Genomic DNA, 25586 nt, shown 5'->3' with positions numbered 1-25586 from the left:
ATATAGGTTGGTATGAGAGATATGCATCACTGTGGTCAACAAGTATGAGTCAATAATGCCAAAAAATTTTCTTCTGGAGACAGGGTCTCACTAGATAGCTCAGAGTATCTTTGACCTAGCAATTCTCTTCCTACAATCTCCTGTGTCTTAGGATTACTAGCATGTAACACCAAGTCAAGATTAAAATCTTCTAAAAGGAAGACAGTAACATCCTTTTGACTTTTTAGATGGTTTGCTTTTTAAATATTTTCAGTCGGTTGTGGGACTTGAACTCAGGGCCTACATACTGTTCTGAGCTTTTCTGCTCAAGGCTAGAGATCTGCCATTTTGAGCTGCAGCTCCACCACTTTGAGTCACAGTTCCACTTTGTGTGTTCTGATGGTTAATTGGAGATAAGAGTCTCTTAAACTTTCCTAACTGGGCTGGTTACAAACTGTGGTCCTGTGATCTAATCTCCTGAGTAGTTAGGATTACAGGTTTGAGCCACCAATGGCAAATCTTTTTTAAAATCTTACTTGAACAAATCAACTCAATTTTGTTTAGAATTAAAAGGGTTTTTATATTAAAGTATAATTTATCTAAAAGGTATATCAAATTATTGCTTAACAAGTAAGTACTTATCTCTCTATATTCCAGTATAAATTGTAATCTCATTGTATCTTGTTCATATGGGAAATAAAAAGTAAATAAACAGAAATATTGTAGTATTAGTCTGTAGTCTTAGCTTTATATAGGCTGAGGCAGAGAAATCACTTGAACACAGGAATTTAAGCACCACAGGCAATAGTCTGATCTGTTCAATATATTAGTGAATCAAATGATGCCTTCCCTCTAGAGATATTCAAGTATCATATTACAAAGCTTACACAAAGTATAACTTAAATAGCAAATTTAATACAAGTTCACAGTCTCTTGTCTGAACCTCTCAAGGCCACAATTGCTTTAGACTGTATCACAGAAAGGTAATTTCTCCCTAGCAAGGTATAGGGACCATCTGTAACTTAAAATATTAATAATTCAGCAATGGAAAATTTGAATATTTATACCAGTAAAATAAATAAATCTATTTCAGTTCTATCAAGTTTTTAGATTTTGAGATTATTCAGAAATATCCATAATAAAATCTATAAAGTTAAATATATAAAACTAGACATGTAACAAAATACCAAATATTTGAGCAAACATGTTTCATACCCATGATCCTAGATAAACTGGCAGAAGAGGTTCTTTTCTTTGTTGAAGGAAAAAAATAACCATCAAGGCAAATACATAAGGTGGAAGGCCTCCTTCTTCAGGTTGGTCTATACTGCAAAGCTACAAATGAGACAAAAGACTATCAGTATTCTTTCTACACCAAATTTTCCACTGAACAATTTGTCCCAAATCTGAAACATGAAATTACAGATGGCTGTAGAAAAGGACTATCTCAGGTAAAAAAAGAGGGAGGAAGGGTGAGAGGGAGAAACTATAAAGTGCTTCATAACAAAAGCTTTACTGCTTAACAGTAAAGAGAGAGTAACAGTTTCTTGACTCTTCAAAATAAAACAGTGTGACTGGCTCACTTGGAGCCCTGGGTAGTATTCCCACACTCGCAACCTCCCCCCCTCCCCACCCCACCCCCGACCCCCCCACCCCCCCAATAGCAGAATAACAAACAACTGTTAGAAGTTCCTTAAAGTTTCCCTCTTTTTCCTCCCCCTCCCCCTTCCCCTCCCTCCCTCTCCTACTCCTTCTTTTTGCCAGTTCTCGGCTTGAACTCTGGGCCTGAACACTCCTTGAGCTTTGTCAGGGCTAGTTCTCTACACCTTTTGCCACAGCTCCACTTTCACCTTATTTTTTGTTGTTGTGGTTTTTGTTTTTTTTTTTCCTGGTTTGCCGGTCCTGGGGTCTGAACTCAGGGTCTGGGCATTGTCCTTGGGCTTCCTCAAGGCTAGTGCTCTACTCCTTGAGCACAGCACCATCTCTGGCTTTTTCAATGTATGTGGTACCAAGGAATTGAACCTAGGTCTTCATGCATGCTAGGCGAGCAGTCTACCACTAGGCTGAACTCCCAGCCCCAGAAATTCCCTAAAAGTTTTGCAATAATGACATTGTGATTCTGAATAACAGTCTTAGCTTCAAATACTCTTATTGACTGAACTTATTTGGGGACAGCCCTAAAGTATTGTTTTCTGGTGTTTTTTTTTAATATTTATAATAAACCAACTCAGTTGGGTAAAACATACAGTTAACTTCAAAAAAATATTCCTAAAAATGGGACCAGGAGTTTGGCATAGTGGTAGAGTGCTTGCCTAGCATGCACAAAGACCCAGGTTTGATTCCTCGGTACCACATAAATAGAAAAAAACTTGAAGTGGCTCAAGTGGTAGAGCTCTAGCCTTAAGAAAGTCCAAGGACAATGCTCAGGTGTTCAGGCCCTGAGCTCAAGCCCAGGAGAGACCAAAAAAAAAAAAAAATCTAAAAAATGGTAAGTCAAATTATTTTCTCTGTAATGGTCATTTGATACCAAATGAACCACCATTTGGTATGAAGGAGTTTACAGAGAGAGTATGTGCAAATTCATGCTGATGGAAACACATATGGTCTATCCAGTGACAAAGGAAAGGGTTTTCAATTTAATTAATAGTTTTTGTTAGTGTTTCAGTGTTGAGTATTAGACCTATGGCTTTGGCACCTGCTAGACAAACTCTCTACCACTTTAGTTTTCAGTGAATGGCATACTGTAGGGCTCAGGGCATGATTCAACTTTCCCAGCATGCATGAGAACATGGTCTTGGGTTCAATCATCAGTACCACAAAACAACAACCAGTTGTTTTCGGTAGCTGGGAAATGGAAAGACTTGAAAAAAGTCGAATTAAGTGAAGTAAGCCAGACCCAAAGGAACATAGGCTCAATGGTTTCCCTCATTTTTAATAACTGGTACAAACCTAGGACTCTCCTAGCAGAGGATTACAATAGCTCAAATCCCAGATACATAAGGCCATATAGAATGAAGCCAAATTAATGGACCTCTAAGACAGGAAAACAAGAACTTAATTATGAGTAACTGTTGTTCTTAATGTACTATGTTGGTTTTTTTTTTTTTTTCCGCTCTTGTGTTGCTCTTTGGTTAATCTCATATTGTTACAGTATGTGACTTTGTTACCTGGTATATGTATGTTTGTTTATTTGAAATAGGAGAGGGAAAATGAGGGGAGGGTGGTGAGGGGAAAGAAATGGGGACAAGAAAATGAGAAGGGGTATCAATGCATGAGAAGTAATTCGCCTTCTATCTGGCAAATACAACTGTAATCCCTCTATACACTAAAATAAAAATTAAAAATTAAAAAAAACAACAATCAACAAACTGGGAGAAAATGCACTTAAGAGTGGAGAATCCTCTACTCATCCTGGTGACAAGAACTGGTTTTATCTATTGATATTACTATATCAAATCAATAAAGCTTTATATATTATGAGGCACTTTATAGTTTCTCTGTCTCATTCTTTGTCTCTCTGTCTCTGTGTCTATTTTTTTCTGAGACAGGATCACTGTATCAAAGGGTAGCATCAAATTTACTACAGTCATGGCTAGTCTCAAGTGTGAAGTCTTCCTGCTTTCAAAGTTCTGGATTTTAAGGCATGCACTACCATATCTAGTCCATTTCATTATTAGATTTGGACTTACATTTTAGGGTAGTAATAAATGCTCTTATTAATTACTGAAGCATTTCAAGTGCGATAATTTAGAACATTATGGAAATGAAGGTAAAATCAGAGTATTTCTTTTTTTCCAAGTCTCTTGGTATACTGTTGGGAAATATGTGTCAAGCTCTATTTCAAACTTCATGGGAACTCGCTAAAATGTCATTTATTGGGTTATATCCTATTGTTCTAGCTCAGCTTTTTAACTCATAGCTGGCATTCTATGAGCCATGCCTCCTGTTCTTCTAAAATTATTTTTACTAAGTACTTTAAAAATGTTTCATCTTTAATGTTCCAGTGAAACAACAAAAAGCCTGGATTCTTTTTTTTTTTTCTTTGCCAGCATGGGGATTGAACTCAGAGCCCTGACCACTGTCCTTGAGCTTTCTCAAGGCTAGAGCTCTACCACTTAAGCCACTGTACCACTTTCAGCTTCTACATATGTGGTACCAAGGAACTGAACCCAGATTTTGTACATGCTAGGTAAGCACTTTACCACTAGGCCAAACTCCTGACTCAAAAGCCTGAATTCTTTTGTTCTACCTAAAATTCACATGCTTTTTTAGTGAATGCCTATAAATAGGTATCTGATCATGTAAAATTGTATTAACCTGGTAAAAGTAGAAGCTCAGCGGTTATTCATACGAAGAGTATATTCATACATACAAAGAACTCAAACCTACCTTTGCCCAGTATCTAAATGCAATAACCAAAGGAAGTAGATTTGGTTCTAGTTTTCTAAGAGTAGTTAGGTGCTTTGTTGTCAAACAAGCATTTTCATTTCCTGCGCTCACTTTACAAAGAAGACCACTGATAGGGGTAAGGATGAGGAAGAAAAAAAAAAGAAAAAGAAAAATGTGTTATAATAGGAACAACAGAAAAATTACACTGACAATAAATACCTTTCAAGTTTTTTCACTTAAATATTTCAAATGAAAGAATGACCTATCTCATGTCTGTAAAACAGGTTTTATCTTTTGTTTCCCCCAAAATATGAATAATATCTTCAATAAAGAATCATAACAACAAGCCACATATTTAGTAGTGACAACAATGTTTCTAGATGAAGGGAGATATATTAACTCAGCACTGTAACCATTTCATAAAATTGTTTATAATCTAGCTGAAATTGGTCACAATGATTCCTTCCTATGTTTTTTTTTTTTTTTTTTTTTTTTTGCCAGTCGTGGGCTTGAGCTCAGGGCCTGAGCACTGTCCTTGGACTTTCTCGAGGCTAGAGGTCTACCACTTGAGCCTCAGCACCACTTCCGGCTTTTTTCTATGTATGTGGTACCGAGGAATCGAACCCGGGTCTTCGTGCATGCTAGGCAAGCACTTTAACCACTAGGCCAAACTCCCGGCCCCTGTTTTTTTTTTTTGTTTGTTTTTTTTTTTATCTTCTAGGTATCTTTGTCCCTTTTAAAATAAAAGATATTCTCCATCTTGCATAAAACATAAGGAAAATGTCTGTAGAAATTATGAGACAACCACATAAAAAACTGTCTACAATTTTAGAAGGTGGATAAGATTTAGTAAAGTTCTTGTGCTTTTTACAAATTGATAGTTAATAAACATTTAAAAGAAACTAAGACCTTTGCTTTTCTCTGCACACCACCACTGGCACTCTAGCATGGAAATCTGCATCAACATCAATAAAGCATTCTGAGGAAAGAAACAAATATTACATAGGTTAAACCTTTGTTTACAGCAGAGCTACACATGAATTATGAGTTCCTGTTGTAGCTTATCTGTTCAGCCTTTTAAAAGAATACTACTAAAAGTGGCTCTGAAATGACTTAAAAAGAGAAAAAAGTACTAAGTATAAAAATCAGTAGCTGTACATGGTGATGCACAGTGCTAGTCTCAGCATCTTGCTCGCTAAAGCAAGAGAATCTCTGTGTTCAAAGCCAGCGTAACATGACAACACTCAGTCTTCATACTGAAAAAAAAAAAAAAGTAAATATACCCATATTAATTAAAAACTCTTATTTTGCAAAGTGAATGCCTGATTAAAAATGAAGATATCAGCCAGAAGTCAGTTATTCACTCTTAGAAACCTAGCTACTCGAAGGAGGCTGAGGTCAGAAGATCATAGTTCAAACACGCACTAAGTCCACAAGACTAGAAAGAGTCCACAAGACTCCATCATCAAAATAACCATATAAAAGCAGAGCTGGATGCACGGCTGAACAAGTGAAATGCCTTAGGTAAAATCCCAGTAACAATTAAAAAAAGGTAAGAAAATGGAAAAAACAAAGTGAATGCAATACTGGATTGCAATAATTAAATGTTACATGGATAACATAATTAAAATATGACGCTCTAAAACCAAAACTACTCGAATGATTAGTGTTAAACAATGCATTGACTGATATATAAGATAAAATGTTTAATGTTTTACTCAACCAACAAGAAAGGACAGGAATGCCTAATTTAACAAACAGTCTGATGAGGCAGAGAAAAAAAATCTCCTTCAGATCTGAGATGGAAAGTACACTGGATAAAACAATTCATAAACCTCCGTGAGAACAACTATTTGATAGTTCATTGATTAGGTTTGGGTCACACCTATTTGCCATTTGTAACATACTGGTTTAGGCCACTGAATAAAGCAGATTATCTTCTACCTTTATATTTAAAGAGTAAATTTTACAAACTGGATTTCTTATAGTCTAGGACTCAAGTATTCGTTATAAACAGTAATGTCACCATTAAGCTAAAAAAGCTTTGCATTGAAATGACTACTCAAGAATAATTCATAGAACTTAATACTAGTCAACTAGATAACTAACAACTAATTAGTAATAATTCATAGCAATAGTTAATAAAATAATCTAGTTATTAATTGATGGGTATTTGCCTTGAATATTATCTATAAAAACAATTTTTAAAACATGGCTTATTTTCAGACTTTAATAATAAAATACTCAAATTTAGAGACAAGGAAATTTCTTTAATAGCAAAGTATGCAAAGAATTTAGCCTTACCACTATTCTTTAAACATTCTTGTACAAGTAAGAGGACATCTGGTTGAGATATCTAGGAAATAAATGAATGAATACATGAAATAACCCCTAAATATTTTGATTTTGCTGGTATACTATACAGCCAAAAGCTACCCAAATTGCTTTTCTAATTAGAAATACATGTTGCTACCACAGTAATGAAATGAATCATTATGCTGTATGTACATATTAGTCAAAGGCAGACAGATGAGCACCAAATGAGTGTGACTGTGGGCAAGAGACCTACCTCATCATAATTTACTCCTGATGAACTAATTCTCTCAACAAATCCACAGGTAGAAGTTGTCATACTATGGGCAAGAGACCTACCTCATCATAATTTACTCCTGATGATCTAATTCTCTCAACAAATCCACAGGTAGAAGTTGTCATACTGTTAATAATGTATCACCTCCCACTCTGCAAAACTATTGTAATTGGTAGCTTAGTGGTCCAACTTTATTATTTCTTTAGTCTTTCTCCATTCCTTGTTTCACAAGGATTCAAATATCTTTTAATTTTTTGCAGTGGACCCCTTAAAACTCTCAGTAACTTACTACCTTAAGCCAAAGTAAAATTCTTAGCATAATTTGTAAAATCCTGCATGTTGAACCCAGGCCTACTTTTCCAGTCTAATCTTCCTAAATGTTATCTTTCAAAGAGGCATTCATGACTGCTAAATCTCAGACTAGAACTTGCTTTCTGCCATATGGAACTTGTTTTCCAGGTATAACTCTCCTTTTAATTAATAATAAGTGTGTCAATGCCAGCTCCAGCTTTCTGGTAGCTATGCTTTCCTGCTGCCTTCTTCTGACTGCAGATTCACAGTTAGTCCCACAAAGATGGCAAGTAATCTTGGAGACAAGTGGTAGAAGTACCAGCCAGCTAGAACTGCTAGCTTCCCAGGCTCAAGCCTGCAATCCCATCGACTCAAGAGGCAGAGATGTAAACCAGCTTATATAGACAAATCTGAAAGACCCTTATTTCCAATTAACCAGCTAAAGGCCAGAATTTACTGCACAGTTTTTCTCCCTTGCTGGAATGTGCAATGTCCAATGAAATGCCATCATATTAAAATGGATGCTAATAGCTGACCTTCTCAAAGTGTCTCTGATGTTCTGCTCATCTTACATTTACTCTTCAATTCTTGAATGTAAACATGTACTTTCTTTCCTGGGTTCAGATACTTGTAGATTTGGTCTGTTTGGGGACTCAAAGAAAGTGTAGGCCAATTGATTGTGAACAAACCTGAAAAGGAACAGTCTTCATTCTGTGTATACTATTTTTTTATTTTTTTGCCAATTCTGGGGTTTGAATTCTGGACCTGTATGCCATTCTTGAGCTCCTTTTGCTCAAGGCTAGCACTCTACCACTTGAGCCACAGTGCCACTTCTGGTTGTTCCTGTTATTAATTGAAGATAAAGAATCCCATAGACTTTTCTGCCCTGGCTGGCTTTGAATCACCTTCCCCAGATCTCAGCCTCCAGAGTACTAGGATTATAGGTGTGAACCACCAGCACCTGGCTCATGTATACTATTTTTAAACTTAGTTTCCTTGATTAAGAAAATGTTCAGAAGACTAGTGAGGATGTTTATAATGTTTTATGATCTCTTCAGAAGAAAATCAAATAGAAGATAAAAGCTGCTAGGTAGCTTGGCTTCCCAAACAAACTGAAAGACAACCAAACTTGAGAAACAGGTCATGCAAGATTTTCATACTGATTTTTGTTTTGTGTTGAGTGTCTTTGTGTAACTCAGGCTTTTCTTCCTCAAATTCTCTATCTTTCTAATTTAGATGGTATTACAAGTTGATACTACCACATCCAATTCACATTGCTTTATAAATAAATTTTCAGTTTATTTTGTCTATGTATATGTGAATATATTTACGTGTATATATAATTTATAAAATGTATATTAAATGATATAGAATGACCTTCCCAGTTCATTCTTCATCTTCCCAACTGTGACTGATGTTCATTGTTTGTAAGTACTTTTAGAGTTACTATGAGTAATCAAATAGAAATAAAAGTTTCTAATTCTTTCTCTGTTTGCAAAAGAAGAAGAAGAGGACGAGGAGGAGGAGGAGGAGGAAGGGGAGGAAGAGGAGGAGGAGGAGGAGAGAATGAGAGACAAAAAATAAACACTGTAAACACTTCATCTTTTTGCAGTTAAATACTTCTTGGACATCTTTCCGTTAAATCACTATTCCTCACCACAGGCAGAAAAAGGGAATACAGTATGATTATTTAAAAAAAAAATATCCTAACAATCTTCATGAGAAAAAATGGAAAACTTTTTTAATTAAGAAATATAATGAGGGCTGGGAGTTTGGCCTAGTGGTAGAGTACTTGCCTAGCATGCACGAAGACCCAGGTTTGATTCCTCAGTACCACATACATAGAAAAAAGCTGGAAGTGGTGCTGAGGCTCAAGTGGTAGAGTGCTAAGCCTTGAAAAAGTCCAAGGACAGTGCTCAGGCCCTGAGCCCAAGACCAGGACTGGCAAAAAAAAAAAAAAAAAAAGAAATATAATGAGCTAGACACTGGTGGCTCATGCCTGTACTCCTAGCTACTCAGGAGACTAAGATCTGAGGGTCATATTCCAAAACCCAGGCAGGAAACTACTCAGGAAAAAAATCAATAAACTACTCAGAAAAAGCTAGAAATGGCACTGTGGCTCAAGTGGTAGAGCACTAGCCTTGAGTAAAAGAAGCTCAGAGACAGTTCCCAGCCCAAGAGTTCAAGCCCCACGACAGGAAAAAATAAAAAAAGAAGAATGTGTAATTATGGGAGTCATAAGTTATATGTTTTTGCTGTTTTGAATTTTTTTGAAACAGAATAGCAAAAATATTTGATGTGAACAAGAGATTTTTTTTTCCCCTTTTGTGCCCATTTTGTTTTGTTTGTTCATATATATGTCCTTGGAAATGTAAGGGGAGGCACAGAAATGGAGGGACAAAGGGTGAACAAATGCAGCAATGGAACTCACTGTACACTATGTTTAAAATGAACTTCACCACTCATGGGTGGGGATGGAAGGGAAAAATGAAAGAAAGCAAGGGAAGGGGTAACAGTATCCAAAGAAATGTAATGTAACCCCTCTGTAAATCACTTTTATAATAACAGTAAAAAAATTAAAATTAAAAGAAAAAGATCCAAAGACTATTTGCAAAAAAAACGCCAATGAATAAATATATCTGATATTCATAAAAAATGACTTGTAAAAAGTAATAATGTTATGGAAAACTTCTTATCTTCTTCACTAGCTGAGTTCTGTGAAAGAGGGGCTATATCAGTTTGTCCCTCAGAATCCAATAGAGTGCCTGCCATGAAACAAGGATTTAGTGAATATCTGGTAAATAAATGAATGGTTCAAAATCAAAACAATTGATCAGAATTTAAAATTAAAAGAATAGTAAAACTGGACTGAAGATGTAGCTCAAGAGATAATGAGCTTACCTAGCAAGTATGAGGCTGAGTTCAAGCACAAATATAGCCAAAGGATTAAAAAGTAAGCAGAGTAAAAAAATTACTGATTGGCTGATCAGGTAGCTACAGCAGTCAGGTATAGCAGAAAATTACAGGCTATGAAACAGACATTTTGGGGTAGAATGTTGGAATCTGTATTTTCACCAGCATCTAAAATGAATGGGAACCACCAGTGGGTAAATGGTCAAGCACACTTATGTTCTTTCAAGTTTTAAAATTCTGACTCATCCACATTTTTCTGAAGGATGCTTAAGACAGAAACCTAGGCTAGGTATAGTTATTTAAAAGCATAATCATTAGTGATCACTTTGGCAGGACATTTACTAAAATGGGACAATAAGAGAAAATCAGCATGGCTTGTGTGCAAGAATGACACTTAAGGGCCTGGGAGCTTAGCCTAGGGGTAGAGCGCTCATCTAGCATACACGAAGACCCAGCTTCAATTCCTCGGTACAACATACATAGAAAAGCCAGAAGTGGAGGTTGTGGCTAAAGGTGGAAGGCGGTAGCTATCACCCAGGCCCAGAGTTCAAACCCCACAACCGACACTCACACACACAAAAAAGCCAGAAGTGGTGCTGTGGCTCAAATGGTAGCGCGCTAGCCTGGAGGAAGCCCAAGGACACACTCCTCAGGCACTGATTTCAAGCCCCAGGACTGGGGGGGTGAGGGTGGGGAAGAATACACTTTAATTTATTTATTATTCCGTATGTAAAATAAAAGCACAATAATTAGACTGAATGTAGTGGTACATGCCTACAATCCCAGCATAGACAAGAGGTTCCCTATCCAAGGTCAGCTTCAGAAAAAAGTAAGAAATTATTTGAAAAGCAATGAAAGCATAAAAGGAACTAGGGATGAAGCTCAAGATGAGAGTGTATCATCTAGAAGCAAAAGGCTTTGAATTCACAGCCTAGTTTTACCAAAAAAGAAAAGCATAAGTATTCTTACTAAACCTGGTATATAATAGAGGAAACTCAAGAGCTAACTACTTTCAGATTATAAATGTTTAGAAATCTATACCATTTTATACTTACAGTGGCTGGAAATTGAATGTCAATGTTAACATCTGAATTTTTGAAACCCAGTAGGCTACAGGAAGACCCATATAATCTGAGAGAACAATCTAAAAATAAATATACAAAAGTTGTAAGTAAAATTTCTTAATAGATATCATAAAACACTGCTCTTTCAGAAATAGGACCATGAAAAATCTACATACACAACAAAATAAAAGGAACAGGTAGCTATTTGCTATGCCTTTAGCTTTATGTAACACAGAAAGCTCTATTACTAATAGTCAAGCTTGTCAAGCCAGTTGTAAAACATGTTAAGTATTTCTGTATTATTATTCTCACTTTTTTTTTTTGCAGAAAACTTGATTGGTAGTGATTTGGAAGAGAACCATGAAAATTAAGTCAAGCCTGGTGGGCCATGAGTATAATCTCAGCACTTAGTGAGGCTTAGATAGGAGTAATCCTGAGTTGAAAGCCAGCTTAGACTACAAAATGAATTTAAAGTCAGCCTAGGCTATAGAACAAAACACTGCCTCACAAACAACAGAAAAGGCCAGTTGCAAGAGGCATGTTTCAGGTTTATAAGCAGTAGTATAATATACTACTGCAAACTATTAGAAAGCAGACGTAAGTACTGCTTTCACTAAAGAGCATGTCTCAGTAAACAGTAGTAAGAAAAAATACTTTTCAACATAAAGTTAACTTTAAAATAAAAATTTTTGAGACAAGGTATTTGTATATTCTTCAAGCTGGCTTCAAACTACTTTTTTCTGAGTGCTGGAATTACAGGTAATTGCCACCATACCTTGTAGAGTCAATTTTAATATGAACAAAATCAATGGGAAATAACCTCCCCTTTGTAAAAAATACTTGTATCCACAATATAACCTAAAATGGCAGCGAGTAGGAATTTCCTCTTCAGCAAATGATGTTATGTACGTATATTTATCACTATAGCATTTATAACACTGCCAATGATCTACTATTATTGTATCAAAATAACTATTCTCATCAGAGGACTCAAAATTTGATTTAAAAACAGAAACAATACCACCACTGTACATAGTTTTAAGGCAAATACTAACCTGACCACTATGTGATTAAATCCATCTAGATAACAAGGACACTTCCACGAGTACAGATAAAGTCTGGGTCAACAACAAACTATTATGGATCAACTAAGTAAGGAAATCTTCTAAGGGACAGGGACTAGAAATATCTGGGTATAATGAAGTTGTAGAGTGCTTGCCTAGCATGCACGAAGACCTGGGTTCAATTCCTCGGTACCTCATACATAGAAAAAAAAAACCTGAAAGTGGTGCTGTGGCTCAAGTGGTAGAGCTCTAGTACTGAGAAAAAGTCTAAGGACAGTGCTCAGGCCCTGAGTTCAAGCCCCACAACTGGCCAAAAAAAAAAAAAAAAAAAAAAAAAGAAAAGAACATACTAGTACAAACAAGTAATACTAAAATTTAAAAAAGTACTGAGATTGAGATATATGGGGCTAGGGAATCAAAAGAATAGTCTGAGTTAGATATGTACACAATTAATGAAAAAGACTATGTTTCTAGGGATGAAGAGAGCCGCAATGAAATGGTAAAGGAGAGAGGGGCAGAAGAAAGAAGGTGGGGGGAGGATAAGGCAAGGAAAAACAAAGACAAGTATAGAAAAAGGAAGGAAAAAAACCAGAACAGACAGAACAAAAAACAAAAGAAACTCAAAACAAGAAGCAAAATCAAAAAACAAACCAAGAATTCTTGAATTAATTTAGGAGGGTTGAGTCTTTTCCTTGTGATGATCAGATAGAGCACTGATGCTCAAAAGCATCATATATGGTCATACAGGATGAGACTAAACAAAATGAACTCTAGGATATCTTTGTGATAATTGTTCTTAATGTACTATATGAAGTTATTTCTTTTCTCTTTTTTTCCACTTATGGTTAATCTTATGTGGTTACTGTAGCTGACTTTGTTAGCTGATATATTGTACATATATTTATTTATTTATTTGAAACAGGGAAAGGAAGGGCAAAACAAGATGATTGGGAGGGAGAGGGAAAGGGAGACAAACACCCAGAAGGAGTAAAAAGGTTCGAGAAATAATGTACCCATTACCTGACAAATGTAACTATAATCCCTCTATACATTATCCCAACAATAAAATACAAGTTAAAAAATTTAAGTTTTGCTGATTCAGTTTTATTCTAATAAAATACATTCAATTTTAGAGAAAATATTTCTATCTTTTTATATGTGTGTATATGTGTATGTGTGTGTGAATATACGTATACAACAAATACTATATTCATGATCTTTCAAGAATTATAAAGTAATACTTTGTAAGTAAATGTATCAACCTGGACTAAATCAAAATGATATAATAAGCCTTTAAAACTGTTAATGGGGGGCCAGGCGTGCAAGGACGTGCATATGCATGCACAGTGGCTCATACCTGTAATCCTAGCTACTCAGGAGGCTGAGATTTGAGGATCAAGGTTCAAAGCTAGCCCTAGCACAAAAGGAGTTGAGATCCTTATTTCCAAGTAAGCTCTAGAAAACTGGGAAGTGGGGTTTGGCTCAAGGGTAGATTGGTGGCCTTGAGCTGAAGAGTTCAGGGACAGTGCCCAGACTGAGTTCAATCCCCATGAAACACATTAAAAAAAAAAAAAAAAAACTATTACTGGTAGCTCCATAGATAATTCTGATGCACAACATCAGACTAAGTTATTCCAATTATTTTTTCATATATTTTTATAGCAATTAATAGAAGGGTTACATTACATTCACCAGATATAAGGTGCATTACTTCACAAATATCGATACTCTTTTTCATGTCTTGGTCCCCATTTTCCTCGCCCAACCCCCACCCCTCATCAGGTTTTCCCCCCTTCCCTATCCGATTTCAAATAACCAGATAAACATATATACAATATATCAGATAACAAGGTAAAATGCTGTAACAATATCAGATAACCAAGGGACATGAAAAGAGATGAGAGATAACATAGTACATTAAGGAAAACAATCACTCATTGTATGGCTTTTGTTTCTATATCCTGGAGGTCCTTTCATTTAAGCCTCATCCTATATGGCCTTATGTATCTAGGTTTTGATCTATTGCAAATCTCTGCTAGGAGAGCCCAAGGTTTCTACTGATTATGACAAATGAGGGAAACCATTGAGCCTATGTTCCTTTGAGTCTGACTTACTTCACTTAATATGATTTTTTTTAAGTCCAATGTTAGGTGAAGTTTGCTGCTATCCAGGGTATGAGCTATACTTGACCTTAATAGTGTAGCTTGTATTTTGTGTCATACCATCTAAGCTATACCTCTCACTTACATGTCAAAATGAATTACTAAACTAGCCTGTAATTCATACAAGAATATTAGATAAAAATTATGATGTTTAAGGAATGAACTATAACAGAAATGGCAAAAACATGGATAAATCCCAGTGGTTGCTGACTAGTAAAAACAACTTATAAATTAGATTCAGTAACCAACTATAATAGCAGCAAGGTTTACAGCAGAAAGGTCAGATAGAGCCCAGGTAATTGTAGTCCTTTGTTAGAGGAAAGTGTGTTCAGGAGTAAGATTATAAAACTTGAAATACTCATTGTAACAACAATCATAATGGTAATTCTGTAGTAAAGAGTATTTCTGAAGTTTTATTTCAATAACCAAAAATTTGTATTTGATAGCCATTTATAGGTCTCTTGTGTGAAGATACTCAGTGATATTCAGTTCTGTGCTCAGAGAACCTGTGATCAACACCATGGACAATAAATATGGGAAATCACTAAATGGATTATGTCCTGAAGGAAGGCATGCCATTTCTGATCATACCCAATTAATAAAAATTTATCACAGAAAAACTCAAATGGCCACAGAAATTAAATATATTATATATATATATTACATACATGCACATATAAAATACACATATACTCGGGTAATACTAGAGTTTGAACTCAGAGCTTCATATCATCTAATTCTTTTTTTGTCTTTGATTTTTCAGGGTTTTGTTTGGTTTCATTTTATTTTACTTTATGTTTTGGCTCAACTTCATAGCAAAGATCTAAATTCAATATAATCAGAAGACACACATGAACTGGAAAATAAATTTCCCAGCATACAAAAGGCATTCCAAATCACTGACAATTTCTGATCAAAGTGCAATTTAGATATGTAATTCTTTTACATCTATTCAAATATTTCTTAACACATGTAACTGGAAAATATGTCCAGAATACTTTATGCAGTTAATGTATAAATCCATAGGCAGAAAGGTAATAACACACACACACACACAATCACAGGCACAGTGCTCCCAATAAAATGGCTTACAACTATATCAAAGTTCATCAAAGAATGAAATTTATAATGAAAATAAATTTACAAAGACAGCACATGTAAAAGCCTTTGCTGTCTTGGAAAAAGGCACAAAAATTTAAAACCAACCAACACCACCACCACCACCAAAAAAATCCCACTATTGTCAAGCATGTAATCCTAGCAACTAGGGAGACTAGAGACAAGAAGATGAGGAGTTCCAGGTCAGTCTACATTACAAAATAAACAACAAAAAAAACCCTGAAAATATGAGCCATGGGACATAGCAAATGAGTTTTTGTTTTGTTTTGTCACTTTTGTTTTTGAGATTGAGAACATCACTATGTAGTCCAGGTTTGTCTCAATCTTCCTGCCTCAGCTCCAGAACATTAAAGATGTGTACCACCATATCTAGCCAGAAACATATATGATATATAATATATAACCATATTTATGTTATACTGATATGCATCTATATGTCAACATATCAATATCTATCTATCTATCTATCTATCTATCTATCTATCTATCTATCTATCTATCTATCTGTATATATATAGTCCTGGGCTTGAATTAAGGGCCTGGACACTGTGCCAGAACTACTATGTTCAAGGTGAAGTCTCTGTCACTTGTGCTACAGTCACTTCATCGTTTTGATGGTTAATTGGAGATTAGATTCATGCACTTTTCTGCCAGTCTGGCTTCAAACCCTAATCCTCAGATCTCAGCCTCCTAAGTAGCTAGGATTACTGGAGTAAGCCACTGATACCCAGCAATAAATTTTTCTTTAGTTACCGCTATTTGAAATATGACATACTTTAAGGTTGCTACAGAGCAAAGAAATCTAGACAATACCTGGTAATTTGTGGTGGAACACCTTTCCCATCATACTTCTAATCTCTATCCTCTGTTCCAAGTTTTCACTGTGTAACCCAAACTCCTGTACCACTTTTTCAATGGCAATGCCAATTGAATTTATCTGAGAGGGTGTTGGTGGGGGTAATGTAGTAAGCAACTCTTCCTCTTGTTTTTCCTTTTAAGACAAATATTAAGATTAAAACATGACTTCAAACATACTTTCAGATTCTTTCACTAAGACAATACTTTACAAAATTTTAGGACACTGTTTTCTTGGCCTGTTTTATCTTAGCTCTATTATTCTTCATCCTATCAAGCATATACACTGTATGCACTTAACAGGAACAGTAGAGAGTAGGCAGGAACAAGGACAGAGTAAAGAAAACTAAAAATAGCAATGATTAAATTAAGTAATTCTGTGCTTTGCCATGGACACAAAGATATTTACTCAGGTCCAATATATTGCTTCCTACATACATCCTGGCTGGCATTATATTATGCTTAAAGATAAATACTAGACTGCCCAGCAAACATAACTGACCAGCAGAATTTTGGCAAAAAGAAAATAATAAAATATTAATGTCATTAATATCATACCTCTATAGTAAGACACCTATAAAGATGACAGATAGGTAAAAACACTTGCTTAGGTCAAATCAAACTCACCTTAATGTTCTTCTTATGCCTCTTCTCTTTGATATGCTTATGGGCAAATGCAATGGATTCAATCAAAACATCACAGAGCTTACAGGTATACTTTGCTGTAGGGTAATTCCGTGGTTGCTACAGTTTGAAAATATTGACAAAGAGATGTATCTCCAAAAATACAGGTTAAAAAAGAAGTTTAAAAAAGAGAGAGAGAGAGAGAGATTTTCCCTTTACTTTTAAAACTTTTATACTGTCTATGCCATTGCTATCCTGTCAAAAAGTTTTATTTAAGTATAATACAAATTAATACTATTAAGCCACAAAAAAAAATGTCACTTTCAACTTGTTGTACTTAAACACTGATAACAAAAATGAATACTCAACTCATTAAGGTATTTCCAACTACTATCACAATTTGAAAGCCTAGATTTTAACTAGTAAATGTATGCATGAAGATGTTACCCTTTTCAGCCTGTCAATGCAGTCTCTCTTTAATCGCTCCTCAGCTTGCTGTAAGCCTAGTAGCTCCTTTGTTGAAAGTACAGACTCGTCAATCACAGGGCCTTCCAACTCTCCATCCTGCTCATTTTCCTCATTTCTAGTCCTCCGTGGCTTCCTAGGTCTGGGCCGCTGCTTCTTGTTTTCTTAAGTTAGGGAAAAATATTGTTGACAAACACTAAATATCATTACTGAATAAAAACAGAACTTACATATTTATTAAATGAGATAAATGACTTCTAAACACACAACAAGAGGGAAAATGGCACTCTATGCACAAAGAACATCTGGATATACCAATTCACAGAAATCATCTTACTTAAAAAGGAACTCCACCTTGATAATACAATTTTATTTCATGTGTTAATAGTATACTTTCTGAGTGTACTAAATAAAACAATAAAAATTATCCTAAGATCCAGTATATCTGTAATTATAATTATATAATGCATATGTATTTTAATATACCTGTAAAAACCTGAGATTCTAAGAAAACCATCAATATTTACTTTTTATTTTTTAATTGAAGGATCTCAATAGAGCAAAATGGACAATACTGTACGTTTGGATTATTTAGATATCAGCCATGTCCTACATGGCATGCTAAGAATATGTGTACGTTGCAAAAGCCTTCAATAACACATAATTGAGTTTCTCTCATAAAGAGCAAAAACCCAAGCCACCATTTATTTACTGAGGACAAGTTATTTCTTATCCTATTGCTACTTTCATTTTAGCTTTTTTAATGTTTTAGACCCCACTCCCCCACCATAATGGGTGTACTAATGGTGGAATAAAAAGCAACTTGTCATTGAAATAAACATTTGTCTAAGTGTAAATTCAGTTGTTATAAGCTCTTCAAGTACAGTCTTAGAATGACTAAATGAATCTTTTCTTTCACAATTCCAAATTTTATCTTGTGAAAGAGATGACTGCAAAATTAAACTATAAAAATGTTTTAAATGGCTTTGATGGCTTGTCTTCTTTGAAGTTATTAAAAATTAAGCCATTAATAAGGCCATATAGTATGAAGCTAATTGAAAGGACCTCCAGGATATCGAAACAAAAGCCATATAACGAATGATTGTTGTCCTTAATGTACTATGTTGTCTCTCATCTCCTTTGCTGTCCCTTGGTTATCTCATATTGGTATAGTATCTCACTTTGTTATCTGATATATTGAATTAATTTGTATTTGGTTATTTGAAATTTGATAGGGAAGGGGGGAAAACCAAGATGGATGGGGAGTGTGGGGGGGGAGGGAAATGGGTACCAAGACATGTGAAAGGGTATCAATGTACGTAAATTAATGCACCTTCTATCTGGCAAATATCATGTAACCCTTTTACTAATTACAATAAAAAAAAGGAAAAAAAAAAAAAAACCCTGTGGAGAAAGCTAAAAAAAAAAAAAAATTTAAGCCATTAGCTACATACATTACTAGGAAATTCATTTCCCAAGTTAAAAAATTGAATAAATACTTTTCAAAGGTTTGCTAAAAATTTAATTTGCTTAGAAATAAAAACCAGCTAAAATGCCTTACATTAGGCAATTCCTCTGCCTATTTTTCAGGGAATGTCATGATTAGTATAATTACAGAACTAGCTGCCAAGTAAAACAATGTATAAGAAGGTACTTTTAAGTTTGCTTGTTTTTTTCTTAATTTAAAAAAGCTACTGTAGAATAACTCAGTGTAAGACAACAATTGTTTAACATACACAGGACCCTAAATTCAATCCTTTGTATGGCAAAAACAAATAATGAAAAGAAAAAAACAACAACAAAAACCTACTACAATTATTTAGAAGTCTGGTGGGCAAATAGCAAGCAATATGTTTGTGTACATTGTTGAGCTGAATAAACAAGAGTCTCCAACACTTTCTCTAACAGAATATGGGACAAGCTAAAAAACAATGTTTTAAAATTTGTCAAGGAAAACACAGTTTTTGGAGAAAAAAAAACTCAATCAAAATGCAGTCAGAGAAAGTAAAAGTAATATACCTGTAACTCCAGTCCTCAGGAAACAGAGAAAGAAGGGTATAGTGTTCCAAGCTAGTATGAGCTACAATGAGAATCCCTGCTTTGAAGAAAGAGAGAGAGAAAGAGAGAAAGAGAGAGAGAGAGAGAGAGAGAGAGAGAGAGACAGACAGACAGACAGACAGACAGACAGAGAGAGAGAGAGAGAGGGAGAGAAAATATGTATGCCTTGAGTTCAGGCAAAGATTGGGAGGACTGTGTGGTTCCAGTCCAACCTGGACAAACGGTTCATGAGGCCCTTCCCTAACTCAACAGATAAAATGTTGGGCATAGCGTTATGTGCCTGTTATCGCAGCTGACATAAAAGATTTTATTAGAAAAATAGAAAGGAAAAAGGACTGAGGACATGGTCCAAACAATATAGTAACTGCCTTGCAAGTGCAAGGCCCTATAAATTCAAACCCAAATAGCACCAAAAATAAAAAGTCTAAATCCAGCAAGCAAATAAAATAAAAAAAATATATAGTCATTTGACTAATCAGACTATCTTAATGCTTTTTAACTATTTTTTTAAATACTTTGTCTACTCCCAGCTACACTATCACAATCTTTAAAATCCAGTAGTACATCTGGTCAGAACAACCCTGTGGTTTTAAGCTTGTTTATTTTGTTGGTCTTACTGAGACAGGATCTCACTACACATATAGCCTAATCTAGCCTAACACTATCTTCCAGCCTCAATCTCCTCAGTGCTAGGATTAGAGATGTGTGCTACCACACCTTTACAGTCTGCACTCAAATTAGTCCAGCCTAATCTAGCTTGGTCTAAACTAAATTCTGAGATGAACAGTACTTTTAACTTAAAGGTGCTACTATTCTCGTGTAATTTTCTTATCTTTCTCAATCTTACTCAAAATAGACATGTGACTTCTGTTCAGAAACATAAGTTTCTTTTTTTTTTTTTTTGCCAGTCTTATTGCCTGAACTCAAGGCCTAGGCACTGCCCTTGAGTTTTCTCAAGGCTAGTACTCTACCACTTAAACCACAGCACCATTTCCAGTTTTTTCTGTGTATGTGGTACCAAGAAATTAAACCTAGGACTTTGTACATACTAGGCAAGCACTCTACCTCTAGGCCTCACTCACTCCCTGCCCAGAAGTTTGGTGTAAGAAACTAGAAATTAGAGATGAAAGGCATCAAAAGCTGTTTTAAAAGTGAGAAAAGGATAAAAGAGTAGATGAGAGGATAAATTTGATTGAAGTACACTATATGCAAATATGGAAATACAATGAATTCCTTTCATACAATTATTATATGCTAATTAGTTATATTTGCTTTAAGAATCTCTTATTCTTACAATGCTTTTCATGGCTTTTTTCCTCAAAAGTTCAATTATGGGTAATTCAATTAATGGTAATTAATATTTCAGTTGCACACTGATATAGAAATTAGACATAGAAAATTTAAAAAAAAATACAAATCATAAGCCCAGAATTTACCAACTAATACTTAGGTTCTCCTTCATTCCTGTAGGTCTAGGGAGGCTGAGTTAATGGTCTGGATGACAGACTCCCTGATTTTATTTCTACTTCCCCTTTTACCATTCTACATAAACAACTTTGAGTGAATTCAACAAAATTAAGTGAATTCAGTGAGTTCAATCCAAACTGCAGCTGGCAAGTTTATAAAATTATTATTCCACCTTTGCTAGAATACCACAGTTCTCTATCAGAAAATTCCTTCCAGTTCTTTCTAGCACAAATATTTATAAAGCTAAGATTATCCTTTATTATCCTGTTATTTAATTCCTTCCTAACATTTTATTCTGTTTCTGCTACTTAATAAAAGCACTAGCTCTTTCTTTTCCTTTAAAAAAAAAATCCATTTTATCTCAGTAAGTTCTAGAGACTGTTTTGTTTGTTTACTTTTGTTTTTTGTCCAACCACAGTCTCACTATATAACTCAAGCTGGTCTTACCATGTATCCTCGTTTCCTCATCAATACTGCCTGTCTCCAGAATTCTGGGTTTACAAGCTGCAAAATTCAGCTTTAAGATTTTTTTGACAAAAAGGATCAATTCCCTCCAAGCCTTCTATATCCATGGATCACAAATTCAAACACAATACAAAAATAAACTGTCGACTAAGATACTATACATGAAAAAAGTCTCTGTACACCTAGAAAGTACCTATATTGCCAAAATGTATTTAAGTGTATTTAAACATTAACATTTGCAATCTGTTCTATATAATCACTAAAAGAAATTTTTAGCCAGAAGCTATGATTTCATTTTTCCCATCCAATTGATGGTCTTATTGCACTTCAGAAAATATAACATTGAATTAAAAATAACCTTGTTTTAAGAAATCACTGCTATAATGCACATGTCTACTCTGCACCTTTTACAAAAATCTATAAATCACTTTGAGTCAATTATTAAAAAGCACATGAAGTCACCTCATGGATTTTCCTTTTATTGAAAGTAAACAAGGTTTCTCTGTGTGTTTTAACTTTCGAAATCCATGTTTTGCAACTTATTATGCTAAGCTTTCCCTCACATCCAGGTCTTGTACAAATTTGGCAAGGTCTCTACCACTGAACTATATAATCTCAGGTTCCTTTTCTTCTGTTTTGTTTTGAGAAAGGGTCTAGATACAGAGCCTAGACTGGCCTGGAAATACTGCACTCAAGTGACCTTCCCTGCCTCAGCAACTACTGGAAATATAGGCAGACAGTTTACTGTTCTATTGAAAGAACAAAAACTTAAATTATTCTGCTCTGAATCAGGCATGAAAAAAAATATATATATCTACATTTGAGTTTTTGCATCAATTAATTTTTCAAGTTTTATATTCTATCACTTGCAGTGTGGATACGTTATTTAAATATGAAATTTAGAAAATACATACATACTATGCAGAAATTACTATACAGCCCCTGGGGGTATAAGACCACCATCTTCCACAAAATATATGTTCACTAATGTAAAAAGAGCCTAAAGCATAGTTTTTTGAGAAAGGGTTTCAAATTTCAATTTATAGACCAAGCTAGCCTACAACCCATCTCACTCTCCCAAAGGTTAAGAGGTATGTGCCACCATGCCTGATATCTGACTTAATTTTTTTTCTTTCCTGGCAATACTTAGGACAGATTATTTATTCCTTGAGGCATGTTCTCACCCTTGTTTGCACTAGAATTTTTCAGATAAATCTCCAAGAATTTCATATTTTGCAGAAGACCAGTCTTGGACCTCAATCCTCCTATGTATGTCGCCCTCTTACGTGGAATTAAAAACATGAACTACCATGTGAGGTCATTAAAATAAATATTTGAGGCAATAAGTATATAAAATGTATTGAAGTTTGCCCAAAGGGCAATTTTAAAATAGTTACTTTATATGCAAGGTTCACTGCCTTTTTAAAGTAATAAAATAAGTCTGGATAAAAAAAAAAAAAAAAGAATTTGAGGGGCCACGAGTTTGGCCTAGTGGTAGAGTGTTTGCCTAACCTGCACAAAGACCCAAGTTCGACTCCTATGTACCAAATACATAGAAAAAAGCTGGGAGCGGTGCTGAGGCTCAAGCGGTAGAGCTCCGGCACTGAAAAAGTCCAAGGACAGTGCTCAGGCCCAGGACTGGCAAATAATAATAATAATAATTAATAATAATAAAGAATTTGATATTCCTGGCTTTGGGGTAACCTGATGAGTTGGAACACATTACCAGGGCTTCCTGCTTCCAATTCTGACATGGTGTCCAGGCTTGTTAGGTCTTTATGAAACAGCGGTCTTACAGTTCTGCAGCCTCTTCCTTCTTGCCGCCTGAAACGGTCATCACTTTCTTGAAAGGAGTCTTTTCTTGGTCTGCTTATGATAGGAATTCTAGGCCCAATTTTGAATTCCCTCCAACTGTCTGAATTACCAGTAATTTCATCGGACAGCCACCTTTTACTTTGATCTTTGTGGTTGTCATTCATCCAAGTAGGTTGACTGTACACTGGGTTTTTAAATGCGTATGGATTGCTGGAAACTGCATATGGTCCTTTTCTAGAGGTATTTCCATAGTTCCCAGGTGTTATCTTTTTTTTTGGAAGGTTCTTTTCCATTTTACTGCTATGGCCTATAGCATAATCATCCATTATTAAATAATCTTGTTGGGGATGACCCCTTCTAAAATCTTCATCATCAATAGTTCCTCGGTCTTTAGTGTGCTTCACAAAGTAAGGTTTTGTTGCATCTCCCATAGTCTTGTACTTCAATTTTCTTACTTTGCACCTGAAAAATGATTTAAGGAAACTAGCTATAACACAGAACTTCTACACAAAATAACAGAACATATACACAAAATGTTACATTTACTACAGGAAAAAAAAAAGGTCTTTTAAGAAATTTCTTTCCTTTTTGTGCATGTGCTGGTACTAGGACTTGAACTCAGGGCTTGGGAGCTGTTCTGGGAACTTTTTCTACTCAAGGCTGGCACCGCACCCCTTGAGCCATGGCTCAGAAACAAGAGTCTCACATACTTTACTGCCTGAGCTGGCTGTGAACCAAATACTCAGTGTTCAACTTTTGAGTAACTAGTTTTCTTTCTTTTTTTTTTTTTTCCCCAGAGCCGGGGACCAAATTCAGGGCCTTGCACTTGCCAGGCAAAGGCCCTTCCGCTGTGCCAAACCCCCAACCCCTTCTATTTTTATAATAAAATTTCTATCATATCCCTAATGGTATATGACTGCACAGGTCAGAAGCTTAATCCTGTAATGACATGAAAATTAGTACTTACTATTTAGCATCCAGATTAAACCTGGGAATGAGAAGCTTCTACAATCTGGAGAACGGTAGGACAGAATTTTACTCAGAACAAGCTTTTATCTATACAGTATAGTGTAAACAACAGCGTCCCCTTCCAAGTAAACATGCCGAGATACTGTTAAAACGTGCAAAATAGTCTTCCTAAAGAAGTCGGCTATTACTTTTAAGCCACATACAAAGTACGCGAAACTTGTAGGTGAACTGACTACATTTCCACTCAACTCCAGTTCGCTTTCACTTTTCCAAACCACCACCTCGGGTCGCCGGGCTCGCGACCAAGAAGGCAGCCCAGACCGCCCTCAATTCCAGAGGGGCTGGGTTTCCGAGCAGGGGACCGCGCCGACTAAGCCATCCCATCTCTCTCTCTCACTCTCCAACCCCAAACGCGTTCAGTTTTGTCGCAAACAGTAATTCATCGCAAAGCAACACTTCTTTCCGAGCCCCGTTCGGTTGTCCCACCCCTGAAGGGCTTTATTTTCCACGCTTAGCGATCCCAGGAGAAGATGAGGGGGGTCCCCGGCTCTCCCGGACACGAAGCCGCCACTGCAGGGACTAGGAAGCAGGAAGTGACCTGCCACCTCGAAGGGGTTCCGGGGTTCCCCAGTAGGCGAAGGGGCCGAGGCCAGCGCCACTACCCAAATCCCTTCTGCCCGGCAAAGCCTGACACAGAGTAAGGACGCGGACTCGAACCCGGAAGGTCAGTCTCCGCCGGGCTTGGGGGTTCCGGGGTCACTGAAACGGGGACGCGGAGGCCAGTGGGGTACGGAGCCAACGTACCTCTGTGGGCAGGCCAGACCTCCGACTCCCGCGATGAGGAAACCCACCGGAGCCCCAGCCCGGATGCGAGTCCGTGAGAGAGACAGAGAGAAGGCGTACCGAAGCACTCACACCACCTCAGCCGAGGTCCCCCGCCTCTTCCTGTCCCGGCTGGGCTCTCTCTCTCTCCGTGTTTTCCTTCGGCTCCACTTCCGGCGCTCAGCGCGGTCTCATTGTGCGCGATTGGGAACCCACGGTGCCCCCGCCCCCGCGTTCCGCCGCGCACGCCGGAAACGCGCGCCGCTCCCGGAGGGCTGCGCGCTGCTCTGCCCCGCCCACCGCGCTCCCCGCCCCGCCCACCGCGCTCCCCGCCCATCTCCCGTGGCCGCTCTCCACTACCTGGCGTCCCGCGCTCCTGGCCCGCCCCTTTGCTGCAGGGCTTCAGAGTTGGTCCTCTTGGATCTCCAAGACATGGCCGTAATTGGGCGTGCTCGAGTGCCACTGTGGGCACTCA

At 36.5% G+C, this 25586-nt stretch overlaps 1 protein-coding gene across 6 annotated transcripts in view; it reads right to left on the bottom strand.

Moving 5' to 3' along the window:
• The window catches only part of Tut7 (terminal uridylyl transferase 7), a 77580-nt gene extending 52233 nt beyond the window's left edge, over nt 1–25347 (bottom strand). For 2 of the 6 annotated variants that reach the window (XM_090329522.1, XM_090329525.1), the window contains exons 1-10: nt 25094–25296; nt 23232–23782; nt 17498–17679; nt 17054–17170; nt 16385–16562; nt 11218–11306; nt 6673–6724; nt 5278–5347; nt 4369–4495; nt 1195–1314 (exon numbers count right to left, since the gene is read on the bottom strand). In XM_090329522.1, the coding sequence (XP_090185648.1) occupies nt 1195–1314; nt 4369–4495; nt 5278–5347; nt 6673–6724; nt 11218–11306; nt 16385–16562; nt 17054–17170; nt 17498–17679; nt 23232–23751 (1455 nt within the window). In that variant the 5' untranslated portion in view covers nt 23752–23782; nt 25094–25296. Of the gene's footprint in view, nt 1–1194; nt 1315–4368; nt 4496–5277; nt 5348–6672; nt 6725–11217; nt 11307–16384; nt 16563–17053; nt 17171–17497; nt 17680–23231; nt 23783–24287; nt 24661–25093 lie in introns of those variants that run through there. The other 4 variants (XM_090329526.1, XM_090329527.1, XM_090329523.1 and 1 more) reach the window with 4 other exon arrangements.
• Nucleotides 25348–25586: the final 239 nt, after the last annotated feature.

This window comes from Megascapheus bottae, chromosome 3, assembly GCF_031878675.1.
Source record: "Megascapheus bottae isolate mThoBot1 chromosome 3, mThoBot2.hap1, whole genome shotgun sequence".
Taxonomy (NCBI): Eukaryota; Metazoa; Chordata; class Mammalia; order Rodentia; family Geomyidae; genus Megascapheus; species Megascapheus bottae.
The sequence above is the reverse complement of the archived record's forward strand: the minus strand, read 5'-3'. Positions and strand labels throughout refer to the sequence as shown.